Below are 17,923 nucleotides of genomic sequence, written 5' to 3'. Positions count from 1 at the left end.
ATCCTCTGAACCTGTGCAGCACACTGTCCTTCCCATGTGAGCTATGGTATTCACAGAGGAAGGGAGGGAGGGAGGGTGTGTGTGTGTCCAAGCACACAGTGTGTGAGAAACAGAATATGTAGCCACATGAGTGAATCTCTGTGTATGTGTGTGTTTCAAGCCAGCCTGGGCTACATGGAGACACCTGTTTTACACCGTGCCCGGCTTTCATAAAATAATAGCAGACATGGTGGCTCACCCCTGTCATCCCAGCACTCAGGAGGGGGAGTTGAAGGCCAGGCTTGGCTACTTGAGACTGTTTCAATATACAAAATCAGAAAGAAAAAGAAGAAAATTAAACGATAAAGCTTCAGGTCAAGATACACAACCTCAGACCTTCCTGTCAGTCTCTAGGTTTGAATCAGCAAACCCTTTGTATCTTCCTTGTGTTTGTTGACCAAGCCTTTATCAAGGCTGCGCCTGGGAAGTTTCTTTTCCTTCTGTTATCCCCCAGTGATGCTTGAGATCAAACCTTGAACCCAGAGCCCTGTGTGTACAAGGCAAGTGCATTATACCTGAGCTACATTCTCAGCTTACTGGTATTTTCCCTCTCTTCCCCTTCCCCCATCCCTTCTCCTTGTCCTTTCTTTTTAGATAGGCTCTCATGTAGACCAGGCTAGCCTCCAACTCCCTTGTAGCCAAGGATGACCTTAAACTCCTAGTCTTCCTGTCTCCATTTCTCTAGTGCTGGAATGAGAGGTGTTCACCCCCAGGCCTGGTTTATGGCATGCTGGGGATAGAGCCTGGCCATGGCCTTGTGCCTATTAGGCAAATACTCTACCTGCTGAGCCACAGGCTTTTACCTAAGTCTTTTCTCTTATTCTAGAATATACAACCCACCAGGGAGGGCAGGGTTCCTCCACTGGCCTTGCTCAGTCTGTGCTGCATGGGCAGGCATCACTGCCCCTCCCATAGCTTAGGAAGGGCTGGCTGTGTCTTCCGGTCTCAGCTTCCTCCTCTGTCGCTGCCTGGGCCACCAGGGGTTCAGAGGCAGGAAGCCAAGAGTGCCAAATTCATCAAAAGGCAGCTCTACTGGGCGGGGCCCCCAGGGGGTTTGGAAGCTGAAATAAAGAGGGCCTGGCAGGCCTGGGATCCTGTACCCAACACTCCAAAGACAGATCAGTAGGAAATGTCAGATTAGGTGACTCATCACAATAATGATGGTAATATTCACAATAAACTATAGCTCACACCTTCCCAGGGGAATGCTGAGTCAAGGGCCAATGTTTGGCATTTTCCAGGGGTCCTGAGGTTCATCCATTATTTTGTTCTTTAATGCTTGTGTGTGTGTGTGTGTGTGTGTGGTGTAGTGACTGCATGTTTTGTGTGTGTACAGGACAAGTGGAGTCCAAATTCTCCTGCCTCAGCACCCCCCACCCCAAGTCGGAATTACAAGTGTGAGCAAAGGCCATCTTACAGGACAGTCATCCCAACTGAACAGCCTGGAAAAGAGGCCACCTTTAGCTTCTAGAAGGGCCTGTGTCCAGCTGCCAGGCCCTGAGTGCTTCTAAAACTTCTGTATTCTAAACCTGGCCTCTAACCCTACAGAAGCAGCCTGGAGGGGTTTCCCAGCAGGGACTTTTCATGTTAACCTAGGGCCAAATCCAGGACAGTTCCGACAGTTTTCAGTAGTTGGGGAATTCCCCTGAACAAGTCAGGCCTGTAGGGCGGGGACTCCCCAAAGTTCCCACCAAGCCTGGGAAAAGCCAGGGTGATTAATCTGAGACAAAATCCCTTTGTTCTGAATGGGACAGGTCAAGGAAGAGATAGGCCCGTTTCCTGAGAGAGCACTGTGCTTCCTGAGTCTTTCCAAGAAGGTTCCATGCTCTGATGAATACATGTGTGAATCTATAGACTACAGAAAATCCACAGGAGCCATGACAGAGATCAGAAGCTATAGGCAGTAAAGCTGGCAGGAGACAGCCAGGTTCCAAGTCCAAGCTCCCACTGTGTGGCCCCAGCCAGTGTCTCTTAGTTTTATTGACTTATTTTTATGTATATGAGTGTTTTGCCAGCATGGATGTAAGTGCACCCATCTTGTGTGCAATGCCTGCAAAGGGGCATAGGATTCCCTGGAACTGGAGTTAAGAAGGGTTGTTAGCTGCCATGTGGGTGCCGGGAAGCAAACCTGGTCCTCTGCAAGAGCAGCTAGTACTTTTAACCACTGAGCCAGTTCTCTGGTGGTCCAGGTAGTATCTTAAATTTGCTGTCCTTTATTTCTCTGCAAAATTTAGAGTCCTAAGCCAGAGATGTATGTGGGTAGATCAAATGAGTTACTGCTTGAGCCTTGGGGAGATGGCTCAGGGGGTCAAGTGTCTGTACTGGTGGATAAGCATGAGAACCTCAGTCCAATGCCAGGAGCAGTTGTAACCACAGTGCTGGGAAGGAGGAGACAGGAGGATCCCTGGGGTTCACTGTCCAGCCAACAGAACTGACTCTGAGCTCTGGGTTCAATAAGAGACCTTGTGTCAAAAAAAAAAAAAAAAAAAAAGGTAAGGGGCCAGTGAGATGGCTTACAGGATAGAAGTACTTCCTGTCAATTGTGACCACCTGAGTTTGATCTCTGGCATCAACAGAGTAGGAGAGAACCAATTCTATAAAGCTGTCCTCTGACCTATACATGTGCACCATGGCATGTATGCAGACACAGACAAGGTAAATAAGTTTTAATTAAAAAAAAAAAAAAGATTGGAGAGATGGCTCAGCAGTTAAGAGGACTGTCTACTCTTGCAGATGACCGAGGTTCTGTTCCCAGTACCCACATGACTACTAACAACCATCTGTAACTCCAGTTCTAAGGGATCCAGTGCTCTCTTCCGGCCTCCTCGGGTACCACACACACACAGTACACTTATATATTTAAAAAGTATTAATAAAAACAACAAACAAAAACCAAGAACCAAGTGTGGCACGTGCACCTTTAATCCCACCACTTGTGAGACAGAGGCCAGCCTGGTCTACATAGCGAGTTCCAGGCCAGCTGGGAGACCCTTTCTCAAAAAACCAACTTGGGAGAGACAGACAGAAAGAAAATAAGAGAGGGAGGGAGAGAGAGAGAACAAGACAACATCAGAGCAGGAAGAACGTACGGTGAAGATGAGAGGGAAAGGGAAGGGAACGTGAGGGTTTGGACCAGCATGGAGGGTGAGGTTCACCCCTGCTTACCACTGACTCACACACGCAGAACAGACTGGTGGCTGCTGAGTGTTTTGTGGCTCACTACTGATCCCTGGTGGATATGACAGGGACATACACAACACATTGCCTTACTATTTCTGTGTCTTGGTCAACCTTCCCTACAGGTCTGTGTGCCAGGTTTTTCCCCTCAGGGCTGTAGCTATCACAGGACAGTGAAGAGGCTCTGACTGTACCCTGGTATTGTATATAGTTCATGGGATGTGACAATATCCAGGTCACTGGGCAGTCTAGCAGGTGAAGTGTGACAGAGGTGGAGTTCAGGAGGACTGTTGGGGAGGTAGCACACTGACTTCACGGACCTGGGGGGTCTCAGGTTTTTTATTTTATTTTGGGGGAACACAGTCTCACTATGTAGACCAGGCTGGCCTGGAACTCACAGATCCACCTCACTCTGCCTCTTGAGTGCTGGAGTTAAAGATGTGTGTCACCAGACCTGGCTTCCGCACATTTTTGCATTCCTTATTTTATGTGTTTGTCTCATGTAAGTGCACCCATGTATACAATGCCTGCAGAGGCCAGAAGAGGACATTGGATCCCCTGGAACTGAAGTTAAAGGCAGTTGTTAGCTGCTATATGGGTGCTGGGAACTAAACCTGGGTCCTTTGTAAGAGCAGCCAGTGCTCTTAACCTCAGAGCCATCTCTCCAACCCCTATTTTTTATTTGTTGCAGTGCTGGGGATAAACACAGGAAACACCTGCCAACATACATCAAAGCTGCTCTGCCAGCAGAGGGAAAGGCCAGTACAAAACTGTACTTTTTTTGGAGACAGGATCTCCCTATAGCCTCAGCTGGCCTGGGACTTACTATGTAGACCAGGCTGAACTTGATTTCAGAGATCCACCTGCCTCTGCCTGGCTGGAATTAAAGGAATGTGCCATCATGCTTGGCTTTTTTTTTTTTTTAAGATAGGGTCCCCTGGGGCTGTAGAGATGGCTCTGCGATTAAGAACATTGGTTGTTCTTGCAGAAGACCCAGGTTCGAATCCCAGCTAACAGTTCTCCAATTCCAAGGGACCTGACGGCCTCTTCTGTCCTCTGAGGGCATTGCACAACATGGATGCACTCACCTACATGCAGGGAATACACAAATACACATTAAAAAAAAAAAAAGAAAAAGATAGGGTCTCCTGTAGTCCAGGCTGGCCTCAAACTCATGATCCTTCTGCCTCCCTCTCCCTCCAGGTGCCAAGATGACAGGCACATGCCACCAAACCTGACTTGAGGTACACCTTTACAGCAGAACACTATCTGCTTCAGACATTTTCTCCCAGGCCAATGCCATCAAAGATACTTCATGCAAAGGGAGATGGCTGGGCTAAGGTCATGTAGTCCCAGGTAATAGAAACTTCAGCCAGGGGGTTTCCAACAACTGTGATCAAGGTGGAGGGAGAGGGGGAAGGAAGAAGAGGCAAGGAGGGGAGGAGCTGGAGGAGGAGGAAGGGGAGAAAAGAGAGGAAGAGAATGAGGGGGGAGGAGGAAGAGAGAAGAGGAAGGATAGGAGGGTAAGGAAGAGGATGGAGGGGGGAGAGGATGAGGAGAGGAAGAAGAAAGGGTAGGGAGGAGAGAGGAGGAAGAGGGGAAGCTGGGAAAGCCAGGACAAGTAACCAGGGAACACACTGAAGACCTAAGGTCTTTTTTCAAAGCAAGGAGGAGGGAAACCGCAGGGGTCAGGGTCAGAGCCAGACTGCTGCACTGAGGCTCAAGGCTGATGGACTCTCCTCAGCCCACTTAGCTGTCCCTCTCCCAGGACAGCACAGACATGGCCCTGGAGCATCGGAAACTGTTTATTGGACATCATTGCCAGAGAGGACTAGACAGAAAAGAAACAGCAGACACAGAGCGGCATGGACAGACCCACCTTGGCTGGGAACATGTATGTCCCCAACCTGGGCAACTGACCTGGTGACTGCTGCCCCTCCACAAACCTCCAGGACTTTGGCATAACGCTGATGGGGCAGGGAGCTGCAGGCAGTAGAGCCCCTGGACTGGAAGCAGAAGTGGGCAAGTGCTGGGGACTTGATGACAGGGCCAGTGGAGAGCGGCCCTGGGGGGTGGCAGAAGAGGGGGACCAGGAGCTGGAGGCTCTAGCTTTCCTCTGAAGAGAGGCCTGCACAGGCCTGCAGGCCGGTGGTGGCAGTGGCTGTGACAGGTCACATGTTGCTGTCTTTCTTGTCGCCCGCTTTGGGACCAGCTTCCAGCAATGGGTCCCCGGGGCCCACCTCCTCCCCCTCCTTGGCCTCGCTGGACTTGGAGTTGGGGACCCAGAGGCCAGAGTCGATGCAACGCTGCATATGGTACTTGGCATCCTGTGGGTAGAGGAGCAGTGGGTGACACAGGGTCACCATCCAGGTCACCTCCACTGGAGGCTCTGCTGGCCCTGCACTTCCTTCAAGCCTACCTATAATTGTCCAAAAGAACAAAGTCACCTAAAGCTGGGTCTGGGGCTCAGTGGGTAGAGTACTTGCCTAGCATACAGGAGGAACTCAGTTCAATCCCCAGGACCACATATGTGCTGCACAAAACAAAAACAAAAGACAGAATATGGTGGCACAGGCCTTTAATCGCAGCACTCCGGAAGCAGAGGCAGGTGGGTATCTGTGAGATCAAGGACAGCCTGGTCTATGTAGTGAATTTCAGGCTAGCTGGGGCTACATGGAGACCTTGTCTCAAAAAAAACATAATAAACCGATCTTTTTAAAAAACCCCACAAACAAAAAAGTCACAACCAAAGAAACCAAAAAAGTGCCTGCACGAAAATAGCCTTATATAGTCACATAATAAAAGAATAACTTTACTCGCTACGTCAATAGAAGCGTGTTAGAATCTTTGAGATAGAAGACTCAGCAATCACGTCTGATCATATTTGCCCCTACCTAGAATCCCCCAGTGAGGGGCTGGGGGCATGGCTCTTAGGTAGAGCCCCCTGCTTAGTATGTGTGAAGCATTTGAGTTAACATTCACTGCTAGCTGCTGAACATACAGTAGGTGCTCAATAACAAGTGGCACTGAGCTCGCCATATTTCTTAGAGAAGTCCAGAAGGGACAGTAACTCTTCTTTTTCTTTTTTGAGACACAGGTTGGAACCCAAAGCCTCACCAGGCAATGCTCTCCCACTGAGCTACCTCTCCAGCTGTCCTTATTTTTGACTCCCATACACAGTCCCCCTGAGCTGGCCATTCTGTCCAAGGTTAGCTTGAACTTGTAGCCCTCTTCTTAGTCTGCTGGGATGATAGGCGCACACGCGCACACACACACACACACACACACACACACACACCCAGGACTCACAGAGGGGTCCATCTTGCTGATGGCATCTTGCAGCATCTGCACATCTTTCACATCGAAGCACTTCTGCAGTTCCTGGGCGGGGTGGGGGTGTAGAGGGGCTGGGTGAGTACCAGGGCCCTGGGATGGGGGTCATGCACAACCCCACCAGGCCCTGGGGAATTCACACCTCAGGCAGGGACTCGTAGACCTCCACAGGGTCTAGGCCTCCAGGGCCCAGCCGCTTCTTGCGCTCCTCCTCCTCGTACTCCTTCATGGCCTTCTCGATGCGCAGCTTGGCACGGCCACGCACACGCTCCTTGAAGGCCTCCAGCTCATACTGGAAACCCTCCATGTACTGACGGTCTGCAGTCTGTGGAGGAAGAAGGGCGCTCATCACTGGACACAGGCTCACCCTGCTATGTGTGTAGGGGGGAGCATGGACAGATGGACCAGACAGCCCCTGGCTGCAGCTCCTGGAGGCCCTCTGTGGCTCCCTGAGTCCATTCCTCAGACCCACCATGGGGACCCCAAGGCTTAGCCTCTCTTCCCATCTCCTGCACTTGGTGCTCCCACTTGACACGGTGTACTCACTGCTGCCAGCCACCTGTCTGTCCCAACAGCACACCTAGGATACCACAGCCTCAGGTGCCTGCTGACAGGGGGCTGACAGGAGTCTCTCATGGCCCCAGTTCTGGAGTGCTCCTCTACCCTGTCCTGCCCCCAGTATTCACAATAAGGGTAATTACTCTAGCCAAAGAATTCAGCGTCTACCCTTAACCCTGCCCTTCCGCCATACCATCCTTCAGCATTTGTTTGGCTCCATGTTCAAAATCTGGCCAAGGTCTCAGTACTTGAGAGACTAAGGTAGGAGGATCACATAGTATATAATTTTTCCTTATTTAAAAATGTCAGCACTCCAGCCAAGCATGGTGGTGCATGCCTTTAGTCCCAGCACTTGGGACGGCAGAGGCAGGCAGATCTCTGTGAGTTCAAGGGCAGCCTGGTCTACAGTGAGTTTCAGGCCAGCAAGAGCTACAGGGAGACCCTGTCTTACAATAAATAGATAGGTGGATGGATAAAACATTTATTTGTGTTTGTATGTTTCTATGTGTGCTGTATTTGCCATGGAGCATGTGTGGAGGTCAGAGGGTAACTTGTAGGCATTGGTTCTTGCCAACATGTAAGGTTCCAGGAATTAAACTTGGGTCATCAGGGTTGTCAGCAACTACCTTTATCTGCTGAGCCATCTTGCCTGCCTGGATCAGGACTTCAAGGCAGCCTGGCTACACAGAAAGGCTCTGTCTCAAAAATAAATCAATAGGAGCTGGAGAGCTGGCTCAGCAGTTAAGAGCAATAGCTGCTCTTGCAGAGGATCTCAGTTTGGCTCACAGCACCCATGTGGCCACTAACTACCATCCTTACTTCTAGTTCCCGGGGAGCCAACTCAGAGGAGTGAACCTGTGCAATAGACACATACACTCACCAATAAATAGTAAACGACATCTTCAGGGATAGAGATGACTCAGTGGTTAAGAGCTGTCACTCTTGCAGAAGACCAGGGTTCAGTTCCCCGCACTCAGGAGGCCCACAACCACCTCTAACTCCAGCCCCAGGAGACCCAATGCCCTCTTCTGGCCTCCCAGCTACCTCCATACATGTGGGGCCTATAAACTCACACACACATAAATAAGCAGTAAAATAAATGTTTTTAAAAAATTAAGTAGGCTGGGTATAGTGGCACACACCTTTAATCCCAGCACTCAGGAGGCAGAGGCAGGCAGATCTCTGAGTTCGAGGCCAGCCTGGTCTACATAATAAGTTCCAGGACAGCTGGGGGCTACAGCTGGGGGCTACAGGGAGACCCTGTCTCAAAAAAGACAGAAACAAAACAAAACAAACCCCCCCCACTAAGTAGGGACAGCAAGATGGTTCAACAGGTAAAAGGAACCTGCTAACAAGTAAGGTGGATCCCTGGAACCCATGTAGAGTTGGAAGGAGCAAAGAGACCCCACAAAGTTGTCCTCTGACCTCCACACATGCACTGTAGCATGTGCGCCTGCCACCCCTGCACCATCCCAAACTGTGATAAACATCTGCCCACAGGGTCCTAAGTCAGACAGCTGGGCTGTATACCTGACACTGAGGGCTTCCTTGCTATACCTTAATCTTAGTGAAGAACTGCCGGAAGCAGGCTCGGGGGTCAACCTTGAGGCTCTTGGCTAGTTCCAGGATAAACTGCATAACCATGGTCTGGTGGGCCACTTGCTCCATCAGCGCACATTTCTGCCAGGGATGAAGAGAGGGTATAAGGGTAGGGTCTTTTCTTAAAAAATTTTTATGTGTTTAAGTGTTTTGCCTGCATGTAAAGACACCATGTGCATGTACTGTGTGCACAGGCCAGAAGCCAGCATTGGATTCCCTGGTGGTTGTTAGCCACCATGTGGGTTCTGGGAAAAAGCAGCCAGTGCGTTTAAATGCTGAGTCAGCTCTCCAGCCCCTGGGTGGGTCTCTGGAGCTGGGGCCATGCTCTGTTTACCTCCTCCACTTCCAGGTCGATGCACCAGATGACCAGGTAGTTGGCTGTCTCTTCACACACAAGATGGACATTGTCAGAAAGGTACTTCTGGCTGTCGTCCCAGCGGTGAAGCATGCCTGTGGTGAGGGGTATTGAGAAGGTTCTGAAAAGGTCCTGGAGGCCCTTCCCTGGCCTTGCCTCACATGTGGGAGGCCCTGGGTGGGTACCTACCGAAATGTTTGATCTGTTTTTCATACTTGTCCACAAAGGTCTTGTGTTTCTGCTCCCTCATCTCCTCTGAGTCCTCCTCCGCCTTGTCAGGCTTGGTATTGACCATGCTCTGTGACAGGGCAAGAGGGCAAGTGGGCTTGGGCAGGGGTGGGAAGCGCCCTGGGCGAGGGGGCCGTGGCCGCCGTGCCCATCCTGTCCACATTGGAGGTGGTGGCTTCGCCAAATGCATCAAGGTGGCTGAGGCGTAGCCGGGGGCCTTCGGGCAGATCAGAAGGGAGGGATGGGGTGCTTGATTGGCCTGTACCCCCAAATTGTGACCCCCCCACCTGGCCCCTACTGTGGCCCTTGCCTTGTTCCCCATTGTCAGATTTTTGTTTTTGTTTGGGATTTTTGAGACAGGGTCTGCCTGTAGCCCCATCTGGCCTCAATCTCAGAGATGCACCTGGCTCTGCCTTCCCGAGTGCTTGGATTTAACGGAATGTGCCATCACACCTGACCTAGAATTTTTTCTTAATTTAAGGAGGAATTGGGGATGGAAGCCAGGACCCTCACATGCTGGTCTATCCGTCAACCACAGAGCCCCGAGTCTGACTGGATTTGCAGAGCTCCACGCGGTTCCTGTCTGCCCAGCCCTCAGGCAACTGCCCACCTTGCTGAAGCCATCTTTGCTGAGAGTGTCCACATTCCAAGGCATGCTTTTCTCCTTCTTGCGCATCTCCTCCAGCTTCTGCTCCCAGCTGCGCTCCTCCTTGCGTAGCTGCTGAGCCTCGGCCCGCAGCCGCTCCAGCTCAGCCTGGCCTCCTCCCTCTGCCACCTCCAGCTCCTTCAGCTTACGCTGGCACTCAGCCACCTTGCGTTTGCACTCCCGGCAGCCGCGGTCCAGCTCCTCCTTCTCCTTGTGGAACTGCTCCATGCGCTCCACTCGGGCCTGTGCACAGGGACAGACAGCCGCTGGTCACTTTGTCACTGGTTGTTCACTTTTGTAGGATAGCCTACTCCCTTGATCCTGGCCCAATTCTAGCCCACATGCCCAATGTCTGCACTGGACATGGCCCTGGGACAGATGTGTGTCCAACTTCCACCCTCACTCCCATGGAAGACTGGACACATCTTCTGCCCCAGTTGTGGCCCACACAGATATATGCTACCTGACTTCTGCCACATTTTTAAGTTTTTTTTTTTTTTGGTCTGTTTGAGACAGGGTCTCCCTGTAGCCCCAGCTGTCCTTGAACTCACAGAGATCTGCCTGCCTCTGCCTCCCGAGTGCTGGGATTAAAGGTGTGCGCCACCATGCCCGGCGCTATTTTTAAGGTTTTTAGAGACAGGACTGTATGTACCCAGGTTAACCTCAAACTCTCTACAGCTGAGGATGGCCCTGAACTTCTGGTCCTCTAGCCCAGTGCTGGGAAAGAAACCCTGGGATTGGTGCATGGTAGGTTACCTCTACCAACCAAGCTGTAACCACATCCCCTGCCTCACTTTTCTGGAATCCACTTCCTCCTTAAACCTCAGGGCCTTCGCACCAGCTGCCCTCTTGCCCCATTTTGCCTTCCTCCTCCTCACTGGCCACTTGCTACCACCCTGTGGCTGTCATGTATAGGGCACTGTCACCCTTCAAGGACATTAGCTCTGTGCAGTGCAGATTAGCTTACTATACTCCAAAGCCAGCTGAAGCTGGTGTGAGATAGGGGAGCAGGGAAACTGGTCATGTGAGGAGAGCTGGTGTGCACCTCAGTGGTAGAGGCTGTGCTCTGCATTTAAAAGGTTTTTTAAGGCTGGGCGTGGTGGTGCACACCTTTAATCCCAGCACTTGGGAGGCAGAGGCAGGCGGATCTCTGTGAGTTCAAGGCCAGCCTGGTCTACATAGTTGAGTTCCAAAAAAAGGTTTTTCAGCCTGGCATGGTGGCACAGACTGCTGTTGATCCCAGCACTTGGGAAGAAGCTCATTCTCTGTGAGATTGAGGCCAACCTGATTAATATAGGGTGTCAATATATAGTCCCTTCCAGCCTAGAAATCTATATGTAGACCTGGCTGGCCGTGATCTCAAGAGATCCACCTGCCTCTGCCTCAAGGGTGCTGTGACTACAGGTGTGCATCACCATGCCCATCTTATTTATACACAGCTTTTTACTTTGAGATAGGGTCTCTTGAAGCTGCCCAGAATAGATTTAAACTCACTTTGTGGTCCAGGCAGACCTTGATCTTGTGAATTTTCTGCCTCAGCCTCACAAGTAGAAGGGATGATGGGCCCACACCAGGCCTGACACGAAGTCATCTGAATAGTGCTGAACAACTCACATCACTCATTATGTCACTCATTCATCCATACGGAGGTAGGACCACACTCTGCAGCCCAGGCTGGCCTTGAGATCCTGGACTCAGGTGATCCTCCTGCCGGGATTCCAGATGTGCATAATAGCATCTGACTCTGGTGCAATGTATTCAACACAGCACAGAGCCAGCACAGAACATGGAAATCAAAGTCAGACACTTAATGACCCCCTCTGGCCTCTGTATGTACCCTCATGCATGTATGCATAACCTCCCCTGTTCACACACACACACACACACACACACGAACGACAGCCCTGGCCTCTTTCACCTCTTTCTCAATGTCGTCGTCCCCCCCCCCCCGAGTCTCCCCTATGTTCTCAAGAGCTCTCAGGTCAGCACCCTGCTGGCCCTGGCCACTAGCTTCTGGAGACGGCCACCACTCTCCCTGGTGTCCTCTGGGTGTCTGCCAGGGAGGCCACAGCTAAAAAAGGGCTCAAGGCGCCAGTGGTGGCCGCTGCCTGGCCAGCCTGGCACAAATGTTCACTGGGTATGGCTGTGGCAGGCTGGCCTGGAAAAGCAATGACTCAAGGTGGAGGTGTCCCTGACCCCCACCTCACAGACAGGGAAACTGAGGCTCACCAATCCTGCCATCATACACCTCTCAGAAGGAGCCAGAAGAAACTCCAAACAGCTCCTGTCTCTGGCCACAGAGCAGGTGAGGGAGGACTAGAACTCATCTGCCCACTTCTTAAACCTTCTGATTGCTTTTTCCTTTGGTGATGGTGGGACCAGGGATGAACTAGGGATGGAACAAGTGCTTCATGCCTGCAGGGTTAAGTGTTCTACCACTAATCTAGCTGTGCACATGGCCATCTTATTTCATGTCCATAAATATATCTGACACAGGGTCTCCGTGTAGTTCCAGCTGGTGGCCTCAAACTCACAAAGATCTACCTGCCTCTGCCTCCCAAGTGCTGGGATTAAAGGCATGCACCACCACATCTGGCCAAAGTTAGATTCTGAGGACAAGTGGATAGGCCTCTCTCAGCTCAGAGGTTCCAAATCTTGATCCATCATAGATGGATGCTGGGAGGGGCGGGTCGGGGTGCAAACCCAAACTTGTTGGCGGCTCCGCTCCTTCATCTCTACTATAGCCAAAACAGCAGGGCAGAAAACAGTTTCTGTGCCAGGAGAGGGGGGCCTCCCACCCACCCAGCAGGCTCCAACTGTTGCCCACACAGTAGTAAAATAAACCTTTTTACGTGACAGAAATAGGTGTTCCTGAGAATAGTACTGGGAGCTGTGCAGGGGTCTCAGATGCCTCACAATACAATGCTCTGCACAGCAAGGAATGGAAGTAACAGGATGTGCTGCCTACATTCCAGTGACCTGCCTGGTAGGTCCTCTACGTAGGAGACTGGGATGAATAAGTGTGGAGGTGGACTGAGGGGTTGATGCTGGGAAGATGGGCAGATACCTTCTAGGCATTTCTGAATAAATGAGGGGGAGATGCCCTAAGGAGGGTGGTGTGAGAAATTCCAAACTGAAAAGTACGGTTGGGTTTCTAACCTCAATTTGACTGCCTAATATGCACAGAGGCTGACAAGAGGGCTAAGTGGATAAAGGTACTTGCTGCCAAGCCTCATAACCTGAGTTTGAGTCCCAGGACCCACATGGTAGAAGGAGAGAACAGACTCCCCCAAGTTGTCCTTTGATCTTCACATGAGTGCCGTGGCTCATGTGTATGGGCACACTCATGCACATAAATAAAATGTGAAGATGCACACCTTTAGTCCCAGCACTTGGGAGGCAGAGGCAGGTGGATCTTCATGAGATCAAGGCCAGCCTAGTCTATATAGCAAATTTCAGGCCATCTGGGGCTATAGGGAAACCCTGTCTTGAAAAATAAATAAATAAATAAATAAATAAATGAAAATTAGTAAAAAAATATAGTGACTTTGCTTGCTTTTTTAAAAAACACTTTTGGTTTTGTTTTTATAGGGTCTCATGAAGTCCAGATTGGCCAAACTTCATATGTGCCTGAGGAGGGCCTCAAACTTCTGGTCCTCATGCCTCCACCTCCCAACCTGGGATTACATGTGTAGACCACTATGTCTTGCAAGTGTGGCGATTCTGGAATAAGTCCCAGAGGGTCTCTGGGTTAAGCAGGGGTAACCCGAACCCGAAAGACTAGATGAGGTTAGTGATCGGTGGGTAAGGCAGGGTGAGGTTTGGGGTTCTCTTCTCAGGTTTAGTGAATTTTCAAGGATGGCCAAAGTTTATGCAGGAGTCAGTGGTATGGGTGGTGATGTGGGTCTAAAATCCCAGGGGGAACAGAGGTCCTGGCCTGGCCAGGAAGTAAAGTGGGATGGATTTCCTGGAGTCATGGGAAATGGGGTCCACAGGAGATGAAATGAAGATAAGCTGCTGGAATTGGAGGCTGCAGATGCTGTCAACCCTAGGGGCAAGGGAGCCTCCAAAACTCAAGTCCTAGGTGGGAATGAGATGCCCTGGTCCAGCACCGGTCTATACTCAAGGGAAAGGGGTCTCAGGATGGGGAATCCTGGTTTGGAACCAGGAGCAAAAAGCTAAGGGTAGGCCCAGCACTCAGGAGGCAGAGGCAGGCGGACCCCTGTGAGTTCGAGGCCAGCCTGGTCTACACCAGGCTAGCCAGGGCTACATAGAGAGACCTTGTCTCAAAAAAAACAAATACAAAACCTGAGGGTAGCCTCAGTGTAGAAGGGGGCCACAATTCTGGCCTTCATGGGAACAGTGTTGAAGACCCTGGGAAGTAGATTCCAACATTCAATCCAAAGTATTGAATAAGGATCCAGAATCTACAGTGAGGAGAGGCTGACAGATATGTCTAACTGCAAGTGGGAGCATGACTAGGATAAGGGATCATTAAAGCTGGGATCTGGACTCTGAGTGGGAACAAAAGGTCTCACACAGGATGATGGGACCCCAAGGGTCAGCTTGGGGAGTTTAGACCCTGGAGAAATTCACTTTCTATCCCAGCACCTGGGAGGCAGACCTAGGTAAGACCTAGGCCAGCTTGGTCTACATAGAGAGCTCCAAGTTAAATCAGGCTACATAGTGAGACCGTGTCTCAAAACAAAAAAACAAACAAAAAAGATTCAAAAAGAGGGACCAGTGGCTGGGTGTGGTGGCACAAGCCTTTAATTCCAGCCCTTGGGAGGCAGGAGGATCTCTGTGAGTGCCAGGCCAGCCTGGTCTACATAGGGAGTTCCAGGCCAGCTGGGGCTAGAGGGAGACCGTGTCTCAAAAAGACCAAAAAAAAAAAGACAAAAACAACAACAACAAAAAATCAGCATAGTGGCTCTGCGGGTAAAGGCGCTTGTAGCCAAGCCTGATGACCTGAGCTCAATCCTTGGGTCCCCCATAGAGGAGGGCAGAACCGACTCTCAAAAGTTCTACTCCACAAGCACACTGTGCCACACGTGCACTACATGCGCGCACACACACACTCACAATAAATAAATGTAAAAATAAAAAGAGTCCAAAAGCAAGAGAGCACCCTAGACATGAAGACAGGCACTTTGGGTCCCTGAAAGATCCTGGGGTCCTAGGATGGAATTGCAAAGTCCAGCCAGGTGTGGCGGTGCATACCGGCACTCCGAACGACGCAGACGGATCTCAGTGAGTTCGAGCCCAGTTTGGTCTACATAATGTGCCAGATTCAGGCCAGCCTGGTCTACATAGTTTCAGGCCAGCTTAAGACCTTGTCTAAAAAAAAAAAAAAAAAAAATTCCAGAAGCTGGGTGAGGAGTTCCCCTGACGTCAGACGTCAATAACTAAGTCTCCCCCGAACGCCCCCCCTCCCCGCCCCCAGAGAGTCAGGGTCAGAACTCTAGAGCGGGTGGTCCCGGGAGTGGGGGGAAGGGGATGCGCGCGCACCGCCCCACCTGGTGCCGCCAGCGGAAGAGGCTGGCCGTGTCGATATTGGGGTGCGTCTCGTCCTCATCGTCCGACACCTCGATGTGATCCCACACGCTGTAGTCTACCATCTTGGCCTCGGAGGTCCAGGCCCGCTCCCTACACTGGCGGGCGCTCAGCAAGAACCCGCAAGTGCTGGAGGAGTCCTGCCGCGGAGCCCCGCCCCTTCCGCTTCCGTCCTGACCGCCGCGCACGCAGAGCCCCGCCCCCCAGCGCTACCGCGCGAGGCGTCACGTCCTTAGCAACAGGAGGCGGCGGCTAGCTACCAGAGAACTCGAGGGTGGGGGTTGGGGTTGTTCGGCTTTAAAGACTCAGGCAAACGGGTGAGGAGGTCAGGGAGTTCCGGCCGAAGAATCCCCGCGTAGCTGCGCTGAAGGCAAAAAATGGTGGGCCAGCGAGATGGCCGCCAAGCCAAACGAGCTGAGTTCTATCCCCAGGATCCATTGGAAGGCAAGCACTGACTTCATGTGTTGGAGAGCTGGCTCAGCGGGTTCCATTCCCAGCACCCACATGGCAGCTAACAAGCGTCCGTAATTCCAGGTCCAGGGGTTCCAGTGCCCTCTTCTGACCTTCAGGGGGATTGAACGACATGGGTGCACCTACCTATATGCAAGCAATACACTCAAGTACATAAAATAAAAATAATAAGCCGGGTGTGGTGGCGCTCACCTTTATTTCCAGCACTTGGGAGGCGGTAATAATAAAGTATTTTTTTAAAAAAAGAACTGACTTCAGCCGGGCGTGGTGACGCACGCCTTTAATCCCAGCACTTGGGAGGCAGAGGCAGGCGGATCTTTGTGAGTTCAAGGCCAGTCTGGTCTACAGTGAGTTCCAGGACAGCTGGGGCTACAGGGAGACCCTGTCTCAAAAAGACAAAAAAAATAAAAAGAACTGACTTCAACAAGTTGTACTTGGATTTGTGTCGTGGCACATTCGTGCATTCACACACAGACATATACACATGCACACAAAAGAAAGTAAATAAAATATAATTAAAACAGGGCAGGCTGGAGACTCAGCAATTAAAGAGCACTAGCTGCTCTTGTAGAGGACCTGGGTTCAGTTCCCAGCACTGTCTTGGCAGCTAAGAACCATTTGTAATTCCGATTCCAGGGGATCTGACAACCTCTTTTGGCCTCCGTGGGCATTGCACTTACATGCAGGCAAGACACTCATACATATTATAAAATAATAAAAATTTAAAATATATATAGGGCTGGAGAGCTGGCTCGATAGTTAAGAAAAAGATAGTTAAAAAAAAGAACTGACTTCAGCCGGGCGTGGGGACGCACGCCTTTAATCTCAGCACTTGGGAGGCAGAGGCAGGTGGATCTTTGTGAGTTCAAGGCCAGCCTGGTCTACATAGTGAGTTCCAGGACAGCTGGGGCTACAAGGAGACCCTATCTAAAAAAAATAATAATAATACTAAAAAAAAGAACAAATAATAATAGTAATAATAGTGACTGGGCATGGTGGTACACCGCTTTAATCTGTGAATTTGAAACCAATGTGGTCTACATAATGAGTTCCAGGCCAACTGGGGCTGCAGGGAGACCCTGTCTCAAAAAAAGACAAAAATAAATAAATAAATAAATAAACGAAAAAGGTAGTCATTCCCAACCTCCCATCCTTTTTTGGAAAAAAAAATTTATTTCCGTTCATTTATTTTTTGTGTGCACACTGCACATGTACAGATGAAGACACCTTGCACCACGTGGGTCCCAGGGATGAAACTCAGGTCCTCAGGCTTGGGGACAAGCAGCACCTTTATGCACTAAGCCAAGCCATCTTGTTTGCCCCAGAACTTTAAAAGTTGCAAAATGTAACTTTTTTGGTTTTTGTTTTTACTTTTTTGTTATTGTTTGTCTTTTTGAGACAAGGTCTCCCTGCAGTCCCAGACGACCTGGAACTATAGAGGCTGGCCTCGATCTCACAGAGATCCGCCTGCCTCTGCCTCCCCAGTGCTGGGATTAAAGGCGTGGACTACCACGCCTGGCTAAAAAGGTATATTTATTTATTGTGTGTGTGTGTGTGGATGCCAGGGTGCCTGTGCGGAGGTCAGACTTTATGTGGGTCCGGAGATCGAACTCATTTGTTCATACTTGGCTGCAAGCACCTTTACCCTCTGAGTCATCCTCTACCAGTCCTTTTCCTCTCCCAGGACCCATAGTGAGCATCTCAGATAGCTTCAGAAAAAGCACTGACCAGAGGTCAAAGTTGCAGTGACATCAGCGGGGACCTAGGGTAAGGGGCGGGGCTAAGACCTGAAGACACGCCCCCTGATTGAACTTTGTGCTGGGGTTGAGGGTTACAGGGCTCTGCTCTCAGGGATCTGAGATGGATGGTTTTTGACACCGTGCCAGGGGAAACCTCAGCCTCCGACTCCGCACTCATCGCCCACCACGCCTAAGCAAGAACTTGTGGCAGGTGCAGCGCTCTGT

At 50.8% G+C, this 17,923-nt stretch overlaps 1 protein-coding gene across 2 annotated transcripts; it reads right to left on the bottom strand.

The window, feature by feature from the left end:
- Positions 1-5,001: 5,001 nt before the first annotated feature.
- Cdc37 (cell division cycle 37) lies at positions 5,002-15,668 on the bottom strand. 2 transcript variants are annotated; one of them, XM_029554545.1, is made up of 8 exons: positions 15,452-15,668; positions 9,900-10,178; positions 9,251-9,506; positions 9,041-9,156; positions 8,665-8,787; positions 6,692-6,874; positions 6,526-6,597; positions 5,002-5,543 (listed from the first exon to the last, which is right to left on the bottom strand). In XM_029554545.1, exons 1-8 carry the CDS (start codon positions 15,551-15,553, stop codon positions 5,388-5,390), a joined length of 1,287 nt encoding a protein of 428 aa, XP_029410405.1. In that variant the 5' UTR covers positions 15,554-15,668; the 3' UTR covers positions 5,002-5,387. The 2 variants fall into 2 exon arrangements, with proteins under 2 accessions (XP_029410405.1, XP_008848269.1); XM_008850047.3 differs by having other exon boundaries at positions 9,251-9,359; positions 15,452-15,666.
- Positions 15,669-17,923: the final 2,255 nt, after the last annotated feature.

This window comes from Nannospalax galili, unplaced genomic scaffold (assembly GCF_000622305.1).
Source record: "Nannospalax galili isolate Female #2095 unplaced genomic scaffold, S.galili_v1.0 scaffold1685, whole genome shotgun sequence".
Lineage (NCBI taxonomy): Eukaryota > Metazoa > Chordata > Mammalia > Rodentia > Spalacidae > Nannospalax > Nannospalax galili.
The sequence above is the reverse complement of the archived record's forward strand: the minus strand, read 5'-3'. Positions and strand labels throughout refer to the sequence as shown.